Consider the following 19,101-nt stretch of genomic DNA (forward strand, 5'->3'; position numbering starts at 1 on the left):
GGTGGGGGGGGGAGCCCGGGTGCGGGGGGGGGGGGTTGTAAGACAACTTCTTATCTGCCGGCTCCCTCCCCCCACGCCCGTGCGCCCCCATCCCCAGAGGCTCGGCGTGAAAGGTTGGTGCGTTTCCCCCTGACTTCTTTTTGTCGGTTGCCGAGTGGCGTCTGCAAGTCTGAGCTGCAAAGTTACTGATTTGCAGGCTGCATGTTAAGGCAGCCCATGTAAGTAATTTCTCCGGGCACCCCAGCAAAGGAGAACAAATCGCTGACAAAGGCGAGCGCTTTCGATTCAGCGGCGTCGTTAAGGCAACCCCAAAGTATTCCTCCTATAATAAGTTCCACTTCAAAGGGTTTCTCATTCAGCGGTGACTGCTTCGCACTTTTATTAAGTCCGGGCTTTTTCACTCGGAGGAATCATCTGTTTGGTTATTTTTCATCGTGTTTATTTTTCACCATTCACTCAGTACTTGTATTAAATAAACAAAGAACAATCGCTCTGCAAATAAAAGTACTTAGGTGGGGAGAGAAGGAAGAGGAACTGGGGCTGGGGGCTCCTGCCGCGCTCCCCCCTCTTCTGACATCCCCCACCCCCACCCCCACTCGGCTTTCTCTCCTCCGCTCCTCATTCTTTCTCCTTTCTCTCAAGCTGGGAGGTTCTAAGGGGGAATCTTAACAAAAAGTGGCTGGAAAGACATATGTATGTATCCCATGTAATACGTATAATATTACCTCTATGCCAAGTGATGTGTGGTATCTGTTTCTGATCAGGTGAAAATCGACTGAGCTAACTTGGCATGAAAAAGAAGGTCACTGCAACTGTATCTTAATAGAGTGTCTGGAATCACTGTGGACCCTCTGCCAGAGACTCCCCTGGCCCTGCCCATTGCCATAGCAATGCCTGTGCCGGCTGCGTGTGGATGTACCATAAAAGCAGCACTTTGAATTTCAAAGAACATGTCTTTGAACTTCTCCCGGCCTGATTAGGCACTCGCGGTGTGTGTGACTGTGTGCTCCCAGTATTTCTGCGTGGGCGTGGGCCTTGGGGGATGGCAGAGTGTGAGTTCCTGTGAGTTTTTGTCCACAGAGGGGAAGTACGCTGGCAACCCCGGGGTGGTGTCACCGTGGGCTCCTTCGCCAACCCTGCAACCCCAGAAGGGTGGGTTTCCTGGCCGTGTGTCTATTTGGGTAGAAGACTGGTGGAAGGGTCAGTGGGCATCTGAAAGGGTGACAGGCTGCTGGTATGAGTATGTGTCTAGATTGTTTTTGTTTTGTGTGTTCAGATTTCTTTTCCTCTGACTCAAGGTGATGAATTGAAAAATCACTGCTTCCCCCCACCCCCCTTGTAATTCCTAACCAAACTGGAATAAAAAAGACTTCAGGTGAAAATCTCTTGTCCCCTTTCATAGAGAAAGAGATGGCAGATAGACAGACAGACAGACAGACAGACAGATGGATGATAGATAGATAACAGATGATAGATAGATGATGGATGGATAGATAGGGTGAGCCACTGTGGTCTCCAAAAACTTCCACAAAATGTGCGATGTAAATGGCAAAACCGCCATGTCACAGTTGGGCCTAGCTTTCAAGGAGTCTGGGCCTCCTTTTTTCCCATCTCCAGCGCTGTCCCTCCTGTGTGGCCATCTCCAACTCTGTGAAAGAATATAATTCCCATCCTCAAGCTCTTTCTCAGTACTTTAGATTTTAGGAGCATTAGCTTTACCAAAGAACATCCTGCATGGGGAAAAATACACCCAAACTACAGAAACCCATGAGTTTGAAGATTCTCCCTGCCTGGAAAACAAAGGTGGACGATTTAAACAGTGTTCTCGAGGGCGACAAGGGCCACGTTTTGCCTCGGAAAGATGAAGTCTTTGATGATAGCCAACTTAGTGTCAATAAGTGGCTTTCTTTGAGACATATTCAGATGGGAACGTCTTGCTTGCCAATTGCCATAGAAATCTTAACACACCATGAAGATTGTCCAAGCGCCAAGCCTTCCGTTCTGGACTAAATTACTTTGAAGTGGCGCAGGACGAGCAGTGGTCAATTTTAACTCTATAGACTGGACAGAGAACGCTGGGAGTGGGAGATTGTGCGTTTTAAAGCAGAAAATAAGAAGGGGAAACTTGTTTCATACACTCTATACAAGGTTCTGCTCATTGTCAGATATCTTTTATCTTTTATATTTCCCATGAATGATTCATGTCTTGGTGGCTTTGTGTCACTCTTCTTTTCACAAGAAACTTCATTAGAGAGCTATAAGTTTTCCCATTGATTGGGGCCCTCTTGATGAGTGTTTTTCTCCTTCGTGTGCTGGTTATTGTCATCTAGCTTCGAACAACTCTTTGCAACCTGTTTCACCTTTCCTGTATTTAACAAACCTGACTTAAAAAAAAAAAAAAAAACCTCTATAGCCTTTTGAAGGACTGTTTATTGACATCACTACCAAGTGCTTTTTTACGATTTGCCTTTTATCAGTTTTGTATCAGCCAGCCCCCAAACAAGCCTTGTTCATGTGGCTAGCCAATTGTATTACTTGAAGCCACTTGGGTCTTTTGTTACCAGGAATCTAATTTCTCCTTAACACCTGCCCCCAAATGCTCAGCTAAGTTACTGATCTCCACTCAACTTCCAAGAGAACCACAATAAAATGGGATTCTGATCCCATCACCTGAAATGGTGCCGACTCAGCTTCATTCGAGAGGTGTTTAACCCCATCCCCACTTTAACTCCTGATCTTGCTTTCCCCTTCCCTGTGTCTGAAAACCTCTCTCTGTCCCTTTCTCTCTTTTCCTCCTTCTTTCCTCCCCCTTTTCTTCAGAGTTCAGGCAGCAAAGAGGTGCTGAACTTTGCTTTTCAGCTCTCCACTGACTAGGATCACTATGGATATTATTAATTCTAACAAGTGAATGCAGTAACCCCTAAGATTTATGCTACTGCTCTGTGCAGCCTGCAGGGCTTCATCTTCATAAATATGCTGTGTATTTTTAGATTAGATTGTAAATTACACTAAGCTGTAAAAATACTTTATTGCTTGGGCAGGGTGAAGAAATAAAGAGATCAAGGGAAGAGAATCTAGCGATTACTCCACGAGCAACATGTTCTGTCTGGAAGAGAATGGCAGAGAGAATGCCTTCATGTAAAACATGAGCAATACATAGGAAGAATACCTTTATTAAATGTTCTCCTTCATAATCATTCTTATTTTCTTTCTATTGGAGGTACACATTTTAAGTTTTTATTTTAGGTGTATCAGGAACCAATAAATCTGTGGCAGAGTTAACCTATGCATGGCAAAATACATAAAATACATATTCCTTTGTTCCATAATAAATAAACCTGTAAGCATAATAAAGAATAGTGCAAACTACCGTTGAAAAGTTGTATAAATAAAACAACTCATTATAAATCAGGAATATTTTGTTTGAATAAGTTTACGATACATAAATTATCCCCCCAAAGTTCATACCTCATCTTATTTTGTCTATTTGAAAGAGCTTTGAAAGTGAATAATATGAACATCAAATAAACTTTAAAAATGTAGAATTATTTTATATTCAAGTTTTATGGTCCTTTTCTTTATAAAGGAGGGTCTGCATGTTTCATATTCACCGTAACAATCTGAAGACAACATTGAAAGGCTTTCAAAGTGACAGCACCATGCACTGTACTAGTAATAGAATATATCTATAAACTATATATAATCTCATCAACACAATGCAAAAGAGACATGCAGGAAGAGTCCTGGTTTTCACATTACGTTGTTCATTCAAGTAAGCTTAAAAATATATTTTCCCATTTTCTTTCCTTTTCTTTTTTTAAAATAAATCGTAGATCATAAAGGACAGTCTTTCACCAAAATGTATAATATAATTATTTCTTTGGTGTGCTTTGAACTCTTCCAGGAAAAAAAAAAAAAAGGATGATGTCTGAAAATAAATTAATTCAACTGTACAAATAATAGTGTTCACATACAAGTTATTAACAATGACAAGACTACATCAACCACTCAACAGCACACAAAACAAATTTCTACAAACCCTGGGGAGGGGGTGTCTTCAGGGTCTCTGAGGATAAATTAGTGCTCTTTAGTATATCTGTATGATGTTTATGATGGACTACGTTTTGCACACGAGATGCGTTGTACCAATCGAAAATAAATTGACTAGGAGTTATTGTCCCAGGTCCTTGACCTTTTTTATCCTAGCTTGACAGCTCTGGCAAAGGTCACACATTCATCAGTGTTTGGTGGTAACTATAAACCTTTTAAAAATGTTAATATGTATAGCAACTCCCTCCCCTCTTTTAATGTAAATCATACACTGTCATTTTCAAATGGGATAGAGTTCCCGCGTGCTCTGGTGGAAGGAAATGCATGAAAATGCAATTTCTGGCATTGAAAAAGAACGACTTTAAAAGGTTGATACAACAATTTAAAAGAAGGGTAGGCCTGTTTTTAAAACAACAGCTTTCCCCCAGAATAGGCATGTTGCCAACATCACACCTCCTTACGCTTGCCTGTGAATTTTGGCATCCCAAAGAACTTAGGATCTAAAATGCAATCTCTTTATTACACAGGAAGTTTGGACAGAGTAAAGAGGCAGCATCTGAGAATTCAGATTTTTAAAAAATGGTAAAATAAAAAAAAAAAAAACCCGATAGAGGAATCTGAATTTCTTGTTTTATAAAATAGCACAGTTTCACAGTTGTCTCCCGCAGCAGCTTGCTCTTCGCTCCACTGTTGCTTGAACAATCACAGTAGCACAATACATGGGGATGTACTAGGCTGCTGCATCTTTCCTTTAATCATACAAGCAGGGTACTGAGGAAATAATCCTGTATAAAAATACCACATTAAGGTGAGCTCAGTAATAAAAGAGTAGAAATTAAAAATTACAAGTATTCGAACTCAAAGGGTTTTTACAAATACGTCTGGACCCCCAGGTACAGTCCCAGATCTGTTTGTTGGCAATGCAGCAAGTGTGTGGTTTACAATCAAGAGGCCTTGGCAGAATTAGGGCCCAAGCAGGAGGCTGCGAGGCTCCAGAGAAGCCCACTCTGGTGTCAAAGGCTTCCTCGAGGCACTGCAGGAAACGCAGAAGAGGCCTTGTTGCTGTGTTGAGTTCTGACTTAATGCTCTTTCGCTCACCCTTGTAAAAACTACATATATATATTGCATTGGCAGTGTGTTTCTTGATTTACTAAACTCTCCATTCATTTTCCTTGGTACGGTTTGCTCCCAGGCCTGTCCCCCTGGAACATACAAGTCCAGCTTGGTTGGGTTTTTTGTTTGTTTGTTTGTTTTCTAAGGGGGAAAAAAAGCCCAAATATCTTAATTAAATTAATTAAATGTACAAACACCATAGGGTTTCATACTGAATAAATAGGGCTAATTAGACCCGGTGGCAAGGCTGAGTCACGGGTTTGTCTCAGGCTCGGCATTGTCTCAGGTTAGGATGTGGTCCAAGGGCTCCCCCTTATTCTTGGACTTATTATTATTATTACTAATCAATTCTAATGCATCGTCCGCACAACTTCAGAGTTCCCGTACATCTCCTCGTCTTCAGACTCTGACGTCGTCCCGTTGCTGGAAGGGGTGTGGAGGTGGCTGGGGGCCCCACTGGCCTGGCAAACATACCACTCATTGAGGTTGGTCACCTGAGGGGACAGAGTGCTTGAGCGACTCCTGGTTGGGTCCAGCACAGGGGACAAGGGGGCACCCCCCGGAGTCCCCAGTGAGGAGTAACCCAGGGCTCCTGGCGAAGGCGGCGGGGACTTGCAGTGAATCTTCATGTGCTTTCTCAGCGAGCTCGGGTGGGTATAGGATTTGTCACAGCCTCGGATCTTGCAGTAGTAGGGCTTGTCGCTGGTGTGGACATGGGAATGTTTCTTTCGATCACTGCTGTTGGCAAACTTCCTGTCACAGCCATCAAATTCACATTTGAAAGGCTTTTCCCCTGCAATAAAGCATAGGAGAGGTTAACAAGGTACTTTGCAGAGACCTCTCACATGAGAGAAATCCTGGAGCAGCCGTGAGGTTGTACTTTCCCAGCATATCGAAGACCGACTCCCAACCTAACTCTTAGGCCTCATTCCTCTGTGCCAGGATGCAGCAGGGAAGGGAGACTTCGGGGCTGTGTCTGATGTCCCCTGGCCTGGAGGCTCTCCTTGGCCCTGGGCTAGTGAGAGGCTGGATGTCAACCACTGCAGTGCCACAGGGGTTAAGGTGAGAATGGCTGGAGCATGGTCTAGGCTGTAACACTGAAATTTAACTGGGAACCAAATACTTGCATCCTTGTTCCCTTTAGGGTCTACAGCCCCAAAATTCAGGTAGATTCCCCCCATCAAGAAAAATGCTGATAAATTACTTCCAAAGCCAGAGCTTGGGTGAAGAGAAGAAAAACACATGCACTCCAAAGTAAGCAGGGGTGGTGCAGTAAACGTGTAATGATGTTTTGTTTCAGAGTGTCCCCCAGGATTTCACTGATGGAAAAGGAAAGGAAATACAACAAAACCCCGTTCTCTTCAGAAATAAAAGACACCTCTGAAACACAGGATCCCACGGCTACATTTTTTACAAGCCTAGCTGGGCAGAGAATAGGCTGGTGGCCTCTTCGTCCTACCAGCTTTCCTTACAACTTGGTGGGCAGTTAAGAGCCCAGCGAAACAGAACCTTAATAAATGTTGATAAGGACCATAGGCCTCGTTTACCTGATGGTACAAGAAATTTATTCTAACATAATAAATTGGCTTCATCGTCAAAAAAGATCAACTATTTTCTTTGGGCCCATTGCCCCTTTAAGCTGCTCTACCCACCCCGGGAACACAAAGCCTTTGAACACAAGGCCCTGAGTCCCGGTGATGGTGGAACTGCGAAGTAAGACAACTAGATATTCAGTCACACTTCACCTTGCTATTAAAAAGCAAAACCAGGAAGACAGCAGCTAACAGAAGGAACTTTTCCTCTCACCTTAGTGTCTATGAACTTGATGTATTTGAGTCCTTAATTGAACATGTCATCTCATACATATTATGGTATAATAATATAGTCCTTTTCTTTAAATGATGTTTAAAAATAAAGGTAAATTTCTCTAGATTTCAGCTGCTACTCCGGTGACACACAAGGTATGGTTTTTCCCTTGGTTTTTGACAATTTATTTTATGAAAAGCTAAACAACTCTTAAAAGATATTTTAGTGTACATAAATTTTTGTGGTGGCTTTTCTTATACAAATATTTCAGAGTCATTTTCTCTTTTTAAATTTCACCAATAATACCTGCTTCAGTGCTAGAGTTTGTTAGCATGTCTGAAAAGTATTCAGGTGCCTGGCATATAACTCACCCTACCTGGAAATAGTGATTTAAAACAAAATTAAGTATTATTCATATACCTCCTACATTGTCTATAAAGAGTGGGGAAAAATACAACATAACACAATGATCATCACAACCTTTAAAATTTTTCTGTAGATGGGCTGCAACAAAAATGGTTATCAAGTTTATCAAAACATCAGTTATTTGTCCTGGTTTCTGTATTCCACTTTTAAGTTGGAGTCATAATAATTTAATACAGCATTCTTCCAAAAGAATTATAATCAGCCTTTCCTCAACATGGAGGCTTAAGTGGTTTTATTCACCCTATGCAAATGTGCAATGTTGTTTTTAAAAAGTCTCATGTTTCTCCACAAGCTACGCATCCGGGATTGTGCAGAATAAGCGGCTGGGACATTGCTGGCTCTGCCACTGCACATGATAACGAGAAGCATAAAGAATCAGACCCAGCCAAGGCAGATAGGGAATGAAAAGAAAGTAGAAAAGCAAGGATAAAGGGGAGATGGAGGAAGAAAGTGGGGAAGAAAGGAAAGGGTGATAGAATTGCCTACTTTATTCAGGAGGTCCTGGGGGGGGCGGTGCGTCGAGCAAATTCTACCTGGCTAGAAGGGATGAGGGACCCCACTGTTTACATTTCAGATTCTGCCAGTGCGGTCGCGTCAGAACTTAGCTACTTCACAGAGTTTTAGAGCGAGAGGAACTATATGTGAGAACTTGAGTCCAGCCAGAGGAAGGTTATAAACGGAACAGGGGGCACGTGGGTCAGGAAATGCACCTTCGGGAGTGGCCGGGGATTAATCCTTTGATCAATCTGTTCCGGGATCCCGGATAACACCCTCCCCCCTAAAAGGGAGAGCGCTATAGTGGGGAGGGGACTCCGGTGTGGCCCCTCTCTGGACAATGCTCAAGTGGCCCTAGGACTGCCAGAAACACCCGGCGCTGGTTCAGGCAGCGACGAGAGGGCGCTCTCATCGCTCCCCGAGGGACCGGCCGAGGCCCACGCAGCCACCGTGAGGCTGGCGGGAAGGCAACCTTGCGCAGGACAAGGGACTCGGGTCCCCTCGCGCCGGGTCCCCGCCCCCGGCAGCACGCGCGCACGCCCCCTGGGGGCCCGGCCGCGAGGGGGGCGGGAGGCACGCGACCCCGCCCGGGGGAAGAGCCGGAACCCGGCCAGCGGCCACCTCCGCTCCGGGCGGCCTCCCTGCCGACCAAAGGAAGGTCCACTCCCCTCCGAGATCTGGAAAGGAGGGGAGGGTCCAGGTCTCAGGCTCTGCTTTTGGGGGTCCCCTTTGGGGGACCGCTCCGCTTCCCCGCGTACCCCATTCACAGCCCCGGGCCCCTGCCCGGTGGGGAAGTTGTGGGCACGGGGGCCAGCAGCCGGCTCAGCGGGCCAGGAGCGTTTACGAGAGCCTCGTGGAAGGTGTCCTTTTGGAAAAATCATCAAGGCTGACCGCTCCCGATCAGAAAAGAATAGGGCCGGTAAACGGAACTCCGGGGAAAACGCGCTCCCAAGTCGGTCACCGGCCAGTCCGCAGGAGGCCTGTCAAGTGCCAGCGACAGGAGCAAGCACGGGGCTCCAGCCTTGGGCCCCCGGACCTGGTTCCTCGAGCAGGTGCCCCAGTGGCCTCGGCACCAGCCACGGGCCAGGCGTTGCGGCCCACGCCCGGAGGCTGCCTCCTCGCCGCCGCCGCGCCGATAAATCAGCCAAGTAATTACTGAATGTAAACTCCAGTTACTTAAGTGTCCTCCGAGGGGTAATACTGTCTGTCCCTATAAATCCGTCTGCGTTCGCGCTCATCAGAGCTTCTGCCCAGGACGCTCGTCTGTTCCAAGGGGCACAGGACCTACAGGGGCCATCCCACCGCCCCAGGCCGTGGGCGCCCTCACCCGGGGCCGAGGCACCCCTAAGTCAGGGCTCGGCGTGGGGTGGGAGGGGTCCCCACGGCATGGTGGGCGCCCCCAATTTCCAAGGCGGGGAAGGCCCAACAACCTCGAAGGGCTCTGCAGCTCGCCCAGCCCTTCTCCCTGGAGAACCTTCTAAAAAACGGCAGAAGCCAGTTTCTCCAGCACCCTCTAGGGCATGTGTGATAAAAATGTGTGACGGCGCGTGTGTGTATAGGTGTATATGAATGAAGGTGAGTAAATGAAGTGTGAGTGTGTCAGGACATAAGGATGTCCCAGCAATGAGGGAGGGGTGTTATGAGAGAACATGGGTGTGTGAAGTTTGTGGGATGTGTGTGCACGTGAAGGTGTATGTGTGGGGTGTGTAACGGTGGGCGAGGGTGTGTGTGTGTGTGTGTGTGTGTGTGTACGAGGGCGCATTACTTTCCCATTTGCACCCCGCCCCAGAGAGACGGACCCCCTCCCCTCCTGGAGGGGCCACACCGAGCTGGGCCTCAAGGCCCCAATACCACGGCAAATCACATGGGACCGCGAGGGGCCTGCCATCCGATGGGGAGAGAAGAGCCGCCGGGGTTGGCTCCGGATCCGGCCCTCCTTCCCCATCGCCCTCCCCAAGTTCCCGGGGCCGGGCGAATGGGGGCTGCCGACCGTCGTGGGCGCCTTCCTGCTCCGGCGGCGGCTGCTTCTGCTCCGGGGCGGCGGCGGCGGCGGCTGGAGCGCGTTGCCGGTCCCGGCGGAGAGGCTGCGGGAGCGCTGGCGACTCCACCGTGTGGGAACCCAGCGCGGGGCCTGTGTGTGCTATCGAATTACTTATTCATAGAAAAAAAGGGGGGGAGAGAAAAAAAAGAAGTCACATGTCCGGGTTATACGTATGCGAAAAGAAGCAGCAGAAGGAGGGAAAAATTAAGGCGAGCAGGAGGAGGAGGAAGAGAAGCAGCGGCAGAAGCGGCGGCGGCGCGGGAGGCGGCGGCGGCGGCGCGGCCGGGGACAGACACCCACCTGTATGAGTGCGCTTATGGATCTTGAGGTTCTCGGAGCGCGCGAAGACCTTGCCGCAGCCCGGGAAAGGGCAGGGGAAGGGCTTCTCGCCGGTGTGCACGCGGATATGGTTGATGAGCTTATATTTGGCCTTGAAGGGCTTGCCCTCGCGCGGACAGTCTTCCCAGAAGCAGACGTGGCTGCTTTGCTCGGGGCCGCCCACGTGCTCCACCGTGACGTGGTTCACCAGCTCGTGCATGGTGCCGAAAGTTTTGGAGCAGGGCTTGGCGCCGCCGGCCGGGGGCGGTGGCGGTGGCGGCGGCGGCGGCGGCCCGGCCAGCTCGTCGGGGTCGATCCACTTGCAGATGAGCTCCTGCTTGATTGGCTGCCGCATGTAGCGCAGGAAGGCCCCGGCCGCCCCTGGGAGGTGGGGGTGGTGCTGGTGCGGGTGCTGCGCGGGCGCCGGCGGCGGCGGCGCCGGGGGCGGCGCGTGGTGTTGCAGGTGGGGCCCCGGTCCGGCCGCCGCAGCAGCAGCCGCCGCCGCCAGGTTCAGGTTTAAGTTCACGGCTCCGTAGCCATGGAGGGCGGCGGCTGCAGCGGCCGCCACAGCCCCGTAGTGCGCATCCCCAGAGCGCGGCGCGAAGGGCGGCTCCGCGCGGCCATACAGCTCAGCGGCCGCGGCTGCCGCTGCGGCCGCCAGCCCCAGGCGCATCTGGCCGTTGAGCGGGTGCGGGTGGCCGCCGGGGCCTCCCGGCGGGTCGTGCAGCGCGGGGAAGAGCGCCGGGCCCCCGCCGCCGCTGCCGTCCGGGCCAGCGTAGGTGCCGCTGGCCGAGATGAACATGCCGGCCGAGTGGGGAGGCGGGGCCGAGTGCTGGGGGGAGCCGGTGCCGGACCGCTGCTCCCCTCCGAGCGGGGCCCCGTGCATGGCCGCCGCGGGGGCCGTGGCGGAAAGGTCCCTCCGGAGGACGAAGTCCCTGCTGTGGCCTTTGCCGCTGCTGCCGCCGCCGCCACTGTTGGTGGTGTAGCCGGAGAGGGCAGGAGGAGGGGGAGAGGGGGAGGGAGAGGGAGGGGAAGGGGGTGAAGGGGAGGGAGGAAGAGGAGGGGCTGGGGGCGGGGGCGCGGAGGATTGCACGCTGCTGCTGCCCCCGCCGCCAGGGTAGGTGCCGGCGCCGGGGTGCGCGACCGAGGCTGCAGCGCGGGCCGCGGCCGCTGGGGCCTCGGGCTGGGCCGGGAGCGCCTGGGAGGGAGGGCTGAGGCCGAGCGCGCTCGCCTGGGCCATGTGCTCGGGTCCGAGCGGAGTGATGGCCACGCCGGGGTCAGCGCCCAGGTCCCGAGGGCGGAGGTGCGCGGCTGTGGCGCGGAGTTGGGAGTGGGCGGACGGGCTGGCCAGCGCCGGGAAGCCAGTCATGTTCTGAAGCGGCCTGGCCTGAGCCGTTGCCAAATCCGCTAATCTCAGCGCTGGCGTGTTCCTCTTGCTCAAAGGGGGCTCCATCACAACTACACAATCAGACCCATAGACCCTCACTGGGGGTACTTTTTTCCCTCGGCCCGCCCTCAAAAACATGTATGTTAGGCGCTCTTTAACTTCTTTGTCCTGGCCTCCTAACTCTGCTTATTCCGGTTCCCACTCTGTCCTCCAGCGATTGGCAGAGCGAACACCACATTTGAGCTGCACAGTGGGACCGAGATTTTGGAAATGGCAAGGGTGGGATTGGAGGGAGCCGTGTGATTGGCAGCCGCCGCAGTTGCCCGATTGGCTCCCTTTCAGGCCCGCGGCCCAGCGGGGATCCGCCCCTGTGCTCGCTGCCGCCTCCTGCCTTTGCTTTGCGCCCCCTCCTCCCCCGGAGCCCTGCGTCCCCGCCTCCCCGGGGATGCCCAAGTTGCACTTGCAGAAACTTTGCTCTCGGCCTGCGCGCGCAGCGCTCCCATGACGCGCCTTGAGGAGAGGAGAGCGTGCGCCGGCACGCGGCAGAAGGGCGCCGGAGGCTCTGGGCTGGGCCCCCCCGGGGGGGCAAAGACCGGGCGGGTGAGCCCCGAACTTCAAAAACCTCCGCTCCCTGCGTGCAGCGTCCCTTCCAGCATCCTCCCGCTTTCTGTCTCCTCCCTGGGATGAGCTCTGGGCTGCTCCCTCGGGGAAGAGGTTGAACAGATGTAGGCGCGCCTTCGTACTTGTAGAGGTGGTGCTGGAAACTTATTTGGGAAGGACACTCCGTCTGCTCAGCGTTCGTATAGGGCGCACTGACAGTAGATGGAATGAGCAAGGATATTAAAATCCTATTGGTTGCAAAACCCACCGAGTGAAGTCAAAATAAATCTTTCCCGAAAGCAACTGTTTTACCTCCACTTTTTTAGCTCATGGAATCCTTTTCAACATGGTTCAAAAGAGTTAGCTCGAAGTGTAATCTCACTGCTCCTCGGTTCTAGATCTGCCACTTCCAATTAGGTCTACCGGGGGAAAAAACATCGGGCAGCGATTCTAACTTTTGCCTCTCGGAGATACGGTGGCAGGGCAGGCCAAACAGCATCTCTCCAGAGGAAAGCAGCTAAATAAATGATACCCTTTAAGCAGAAGTTCTTCCAGTCGAGAACGCCCTCCACGCGTGTGCCTCAGTTTCTTTGCAAGGACCACGGATTAGAATTGATCCAATAAAATAAGTATTTAAAATCAAGCAATATTTGCGATTTACTTGCTAGTAGAATAATCTTTTATCCTATTACTGTTTCCTAATAAACTCATCTAGCTGAGCTATGTCTTACTTGAAAACGATAAAAGCTAGTTTTGTTTTGTTTTTGTTTTTGTTTTTTAATGAGACTCTTCCCTTTCAAGCAATATACTATCAAGTCTTTTTTAAAAAGAGAAAGGTTCTTGTGTCACGGGTGGAGTGGGGGTGGAGAAATGTGACATTCCTGCAACTTTAGGGATCTTACTGCCCCAAAGTGTCACTTCAGCATTTAAAAGGAAAACATCTTAAAATTTTGCCATGTTCCATGATATGCAAAAATTAAAATCAAGGGTTTCAATTTTTATTTTGTACCCTACATAAAATTATTTGAAAAAAGGGACTTAAACATGGGGATTTTTCTTCTGGGATAGAGTAAAACACGTTAGCAGCTTAATTCGTTTTGCCGTCCAAGTTTAAAAAAAAAAAAGTACATAAAGCCATCTTCTGGAAGCTCGCCCTGAGAAGTGGTAACAAATGTTTTCCAAAAAGAGCTGATTTGATAGCCCGATTTCCACCGATGTGACCCATGTTTAACAGGGAATTTCCCTGTGAGCCTTGGGAATGTCATTTCTCTTAGAAAACTGACAAGCAAACAAAGAAAGTACTACAATCAAATTTCAAATGGGCTTTTTCTTTAAGCTGCAGTGAAGCTCAAATATGAGGAAATAAGAAAGGCATGAGGGCAAACAACGAAAAAAATTTAATAAATAGTGACAAATCCACATCTGTCCTTGGAGAGCAAGCATCCTTTCACAATTTTCAAAGACTTAAAAGGTCTCAAGCCAACCTGCAAGGTGGAGGGAGAGTGTGTCATCTCTATGAATGGTTTGTGGAGAAAGCATCATTTTTGAAAGTATCACCACTGTCTTCATTTCCTCTCAGAACACTTCAGATGAGCTTCCTTTATTTGAGTTTCTTGGCAATAATCATCAATACTTCCATAAGGGAAACTTTGCATTCAAGCCTGCACATTACAAGAGAAAACTGAACAAAAAGAAAGAATAAAGACAGAAAAAAATAAACTCAACCTAGCCTTTAATATAGACTGTTGAGCATTTTTATTGTGCAATAAAATGGCTACCTCCACCTCCTTCAACATAGCTTTTCCTCAAAATTATAACTGCTTTGTTTTATTGAATTGCTGAAGTTTAATGGTTTAATGGGTGAAGGCATGAAGTAAAGGCTGTAAAAATGTGAATAATGGTGCAGCAGAGCCGTGCGGAATCTGGAACCCGCCTCCTTGTACAACTCTTGTTAAACACAGCGTGATATGTATCTGTCATTGATTTAATATGTCTTAATTCAAATATAGCTCCCTGATCAATTTCTTTTTATGGAAGCTTTAAAGCAGCAAAGACTTTCTTAGGAAATGATAGAGATTTGAGTAACGATTAGGAAGAGGGATATTTACCAAGTGCGGTTAATGAATATTTGCAAATTTATGACCAAACCCCAGACCCTAAAAAGATAATTGACTCAGGTAGATCGACTTGAGATGCTAATTCTTCAAAGAAAGAACTGGGAGCAAAATTTCAATCAACACCAATAAGGCGCCAATAAACCGCCTGCCAATTAAACCTGAGAATAGGCCTAGCTGGATGGTCATCAGGAAGGCTCGCAGTGGATTTCCGGGATTGCCCTTCTTTATAAAAGGCTTTTTATTTTGTAGACGCGCTTTTTTGTTATTGTGATGACCCGCCTGACCCCAGGTGCGCTGGGTTTTGGGAGCCAAATCCAAACCCCTTCACATCCCGAGTTTCCAGGGACCCAGTAGCAGTGCCACACTTGCTAAGTAAACACCTTTGCTTTCCAGGCATTGAAGAAAATCATAAATAGTAGTGTTTTTGTTTTTGCTGTTTCGTTTTGTTTTATTTTGTTTTGTTTTACAGCAAGGGGCTCTACTGGTCGTTATGCCAGTTCCCCTGTGGATTTAGTCCTACATTTCCGCGGTGAGGCTAGTTCCTGGAAGGATCCTCAAAACCTATGCCCTTGTGGGCGCATCTGTAGCAGAGGTGCATGTGTCGGGGCAGCAATGTGGCAGTCCGTGAAATTGCCCTTTCTGGGGTCAACAGGTGCTCTTGGGGAAGCATCGATTTCCAGACTTCTTTGCACCCCGAACCCCAACCTGCTCCAGGCCCCAAACAAAGGCGCGAAGAGGCTGGGGAGGTACGGTAAGCGCGGAGCTGGCCGGAACCCGGCCGCCACGCCGCGCCCCGCAGCCTCGAGGCGGCAAAACCAGGTCTCTGGGGAGGCCCTGGCTGGCGCTTAGGGCTTCCCGCTGCGCCAAGGGGGGACTGCGGCTCCCCGGTGCCCTCCGTTCACCGAACGCAGCTAAGCTGTCTTGCGATGGGTGTGGGCAACTAATAAACTCTAAGGGAAGTGAATTGGACATTTCCTGGCTTTTGAGCTTTTGTTTGATTGTTTCTGCAGGCGGGGAGAGGGGGTACGCCAAAGACGGAGAGGTGGACTAGGCTGGGGACCCAGCGAGCTGCCTTTTATTGCCCTTGCAGTTGCTTCCCGGCTCGCCTGTCCCGCGTAGTTTCCGCAAGGGCGGCCCCCTTACAGAAGGGCTGGGTGCCCGGCGGATTTGGAGCGCCTTGTGCCATCTGGGCTGCACCAGAGGCAGGTTCAAGGGCGGAGAGGGTGCCCCGAGTTCCCCGAGGGATCAAAGGCCTTTTGTAGCCCAGCCCAAGGCTCCAGTGTGTGCTCAACTGGGAGGAGGAGGGTTCTTATCAGACAATGGAAAAGGGAGGTGGGAAGAAGCCTCCGAAGCCAGGGCGAGGTGAGCAAAGGGGCCCAGAAAACTGCATTTCAGTTGAGCTTTGTCGTGGCCGGAAGTGATGAAGATTTGGGGTTCAAGGGCTTTTTCCCAAATCAAGTTGCTAGGGGACGAGGCAGTGAAGTACCGGCTGCCTGCACCGCTTGCACTCGGCCGGGACCAGCTCCCCACGGTCCAGCCCTCATCACGGGCGATCCAACCCGGTGGGACCTGCGACCCAGCCCTGAGGCCTTGGGTGTCCGGAAAAACCGCACAATTCTCTGTTGAGTGCTTCTCTGAGTCTTGCCTCTGCTTCTGGCCCTTCTGAGCGCCAGCTGAATCCTCAGCCTCCACGAATACTAAGAGTATTTCTGAGGCTTAGTAAACCGACTATGTGCTTCTTGATAAAGTTTTTGATCTCTGGCTCATTCACGCGGACATAATGAGGATTCAAAACAAAACAAAACAACAACAACCAAAAAAAAAAAAAAAAAAAAAGCAGCAACAGCAGCTTGGGATATGTGGCCAATACTGAAATGTTGTGGTTTGTTTGTTTTGGATAGTCGTGAATTGGACTTATCCCATTTCCTCCACCTGACCTTAATGCTTGAAAGCCCTTGAAAAATTATGGCTCTCTTCACTTCCCCCCTATGAAAAAAATAAGTTGTAAAACTGACCTGTCATCAAATATTCTCATTTGGTTATCAATCATTTTTACCCTCAGAGATGGGGGTTGTTGGAGAATGGCCTTTGGCCCACATTTGACCATTAGATTTGGTAACTTCTTGGGAAATGCCTAATTGTTGTGTTTTAAAATATGCGTGGAGGTCAAAACAGGAACACAACCCCCCTCATGTGTTCACAGTTCATATAACCACCCAACTTCTTTATATTGACTCCAAAATGTGTTTCTCCTCTCCATTTTTTTTTTTTTTAAGAACGTTTTTGGATGGGAGATAAAGCAGGAGCAGATGTGCTTTTATTTTTAATTTCAAATTTTGTAGGTAGTTTTCCTCCATTCCATACCCCTTCCAATATCTAAACTTCAATATTTGAAGAAGCTGTTGAGATAAATCAAATAGTGACACGTTGATGGATTTACTTGTGTAAGCAATATGGTTGACATATGGCATTGTTATTTATGAATGACAGCATAAATTGTATTACAAAGTCTATTGCAATAATACTGCAGTTTATTGGAAAGCTGCTCGCCTGTCACTGGTATTCAACCTCCCTGGATGTAGTTCGCCTGGGAGCCCAAAGGATAACAGCCCTCGAAATAATTAAACACATTGATGTAAGCTAATGCCTCCTGTTTTGGGGGGTTGCTTTTGGTTTTGCTTTGTTTTATAGCAGTGGAAATTCCCCCATCAGGAAGGGAGACAAAGTAAGGACAATTAGTCCTCTTCCTTTTGCAAAAGCACAACCACTCTTACCTAGAATATCGGCTCCTACTTATTTCTGAGTCCCTAATGACGTATGCACCAACCCTGCCTCCCTATCACTAAACTTCTGGTGAACTTATATTTTATAGACAGACTTTTTATAAGCCCAGTTACAGACAGTAAATTTTAACTGTAAGGAGAAGTTCTTTTAGCAGACTAGAGAGGGCTTTATCCTAAGGTACTCCTCACCACCACTAAATCGCTTCCTTCTTAAAAATGGTATTTAAAAGTTACAACATTGGCTGAGATTTTCACGATTTCCCCTTCTTTTACATTACAGATTTCCCTTTTTTTTTTTTTTTTTTTTTTTTTTTTTACATTACACTTCTCTAAACCTCTGACAAAGAACTTTTGTTCTAGGTGGGGTTTTTTGGGGGGGGCTCCCCCACCACACATGTGGTCCTTCATGGGTCAGGGGTCACCCAGCCCAGGAGTGGCTGAGAGGGCTGAATCAAAGGTGACCTGCAACTTAACATCCTGTTGATGATCTTGTTGAATTTATGACTCTGTGATATGGAGGATAGTGCTGAAGTCCTGTGAAACCCTCTTTTTTCAGTCCAATGTATATAAACAGCTGATGCCACACTTCTTCTCCCATCTCTTCGCCCATTTTCATCCCTTTTCTTAGGAGGAAAATGAAGTTTGAATGGTATGGTTACTGAGTGTTTTCTGCTTTCCAATTTAAAAATTGCTTTTGTTTGCTTGTTTGTTTTTGGCTTCTCCAACAAGATACACCTGTGCCTGTGTGTGCCTGTGTGTATATGATGTGTTGCATTTGCATTGTTTTTATGTATATGTTCTCAAAATACTCATCATACTACAAAAGAAGCCAGTCAACCATTCACAGAGGCCCACAAACCACAATGAGGTGTTCAGTGAAAGAGTGCCCTGGTGTTTGATAGGATTTTCTGGGGTTTTTTGGAAGACATCGTGTATTCTCTATGGAATTGCCATTCTCTCCACTTGTGAGAAAGGACTCAAGCCCTGGCACCCACGGGCCCACCTGGCAGAGCCATCCATGTACAGCAAAGCCTGGAGAATCCATGGCCTAGCCCAGCACAGGCTCCATGAGATCTCCAAAGAACAATTTGGGGAAAACTTACAAAAAGGGGAAACTGTTTGCCTGATGGAGACACTTGTGGGAACTGAGGGTCTGACACTGCCATGGCGGGTCCTTCTCGAAACCTGTTGAAAAACTGAATTCAATCACAGGATGCGGAACAAAGCTTGGTCACTTTTTAAATTTTATTTATTTATTTTTAACTTAAATGTATTTTAGAGGCAATGACTCTGGAAGCCTTTGCAGGTTTTTGTTTGCTTTTTTTCCTCTTGCTTTCTTGCTCTTGCTTTCTCTTTCTCTGTCCTCTTTCCTTCCTTTAGAAAACACACACACAAACAACTATGTCTTGAGGCAAAGGGGTTTTGCAGTTTGTAGAGAAATAAAGCACTTCTCGGAGGGGACGGCGACGTGACTTTGAACTTGGCTCAGCTCCTCTGTGTCCTGCAGAGAGAGGAGAAATGGCCGGGAAAGAATAGCCAGGAGGGCCCAGCTCACGGGGGCTCCAGCGGGAATTAGGTGTCGGCCCCTCCAGAGGGCTGGGCGGCCTGAGAACCCAGCGCCAGAGAGCACCCAGTGGCACTGCCTTGAAACGCCTGGGCTGCAAAGAGAAATCAAAGAGAGAGAATGGGGCGAAGAGGAGCGGGGCTCAGGGGTGCAGAGGGAGCTAGAAAGTGGAAAGGGAGGAAAACTTCAAGTCCGATGGCTTGAGAGAAGGAAGGGAAGTGAGATTTGGGGACGTGCTGGATTGTTATTCTCAAGACCAGTCTCTAAGAAAAATATTTTCCTTTGGGAAAGCAGTTTCCTTTGGGAGTAAGCATTTCTAATTACCCCCCCAGATAAATTGATGAATAAAGAAAGTGTGAAAGACCGCAGTGAGCAGGGTTTGTTGTTGTTGTTTTTGAAAC

At 48.7% G+C, this 19,101-nt stretch overlaps 1 protein-coding gene across 2 annotated transcripts; it reads right to left on the bottom strand.

Annotated features, from left to right (window-relative positions):
* Positions 1–3,157: 3,157 nt before the first annotated feature.
* On the bottom strand, positions 3,158–11,872 carry ZIC5 (Zic family member 5). Of its 2 annotated transcripts, XR_014820115.1 has the most exons (3): positions 10,232–11,872; positions 9,881–10,041; positions 3,158–5,956 (listed from the first exon to the last, which is right to left on the bottom strand). XR_014820115.1 is itself a non-coding variant. In XM_005653825.4 (2 exons), the coding sequence occupies exons 1-2, from the start codon at positions 11,772–11,774 to the stop codon at positions 5,514–5,516; spliced, it is 1,986 nt and encodes a 661-aa protein (XP_005653882.2). In that variant the 5' UTR covers positions 11,775–11,872; the 3' UTR covers positions 3,158–5,513. The 2 variants fall into 2 exon arrangements, 1 of the variants encoding a protein (XP_005653882.2); XM_005653825.4 differs by lacking the exon at positions 9,881–10,041.
* Between the last annotated feature and the right edge of the window lie 7,229 nt (positions 11,873–19,101).

Source organism: Sus scrofa, chromosome 11, assembly GCF_054392235.1.
Source record: "Sus scrofa isolate SSC_HxYL_T2T_F1_AM1 chromosome 11, Sscrofa_HxYL_maternal_Yorkshire_Landrace_v2.0, whole genome shotgun sequence".
Taxonomy (NCBI): domain Eukaryota; kingdom Metazoa; phylum Chordata; class Mammalia; order Artiodactyla; family Suidae; genus Sus; species Sus scrofa.

Excerpts from the sequence above, each read along its gene's own strand:
- ZIC5 (XM_005653825.4), bottom strand. The coding sequence starts at position 11,774 with ATGTTTTTGAGGGCGGGCCGAGGGAAAAAAGTACCCCCAGTGAGGGTC. Across the intron at positions 5,957-10,231 it reads CCATAAGCGCACTCATACAG|GGGAAAAGCCTTTCAAATGT; the intron begins GTGGGTGTCTGT and ends GCTTTATTGCAG.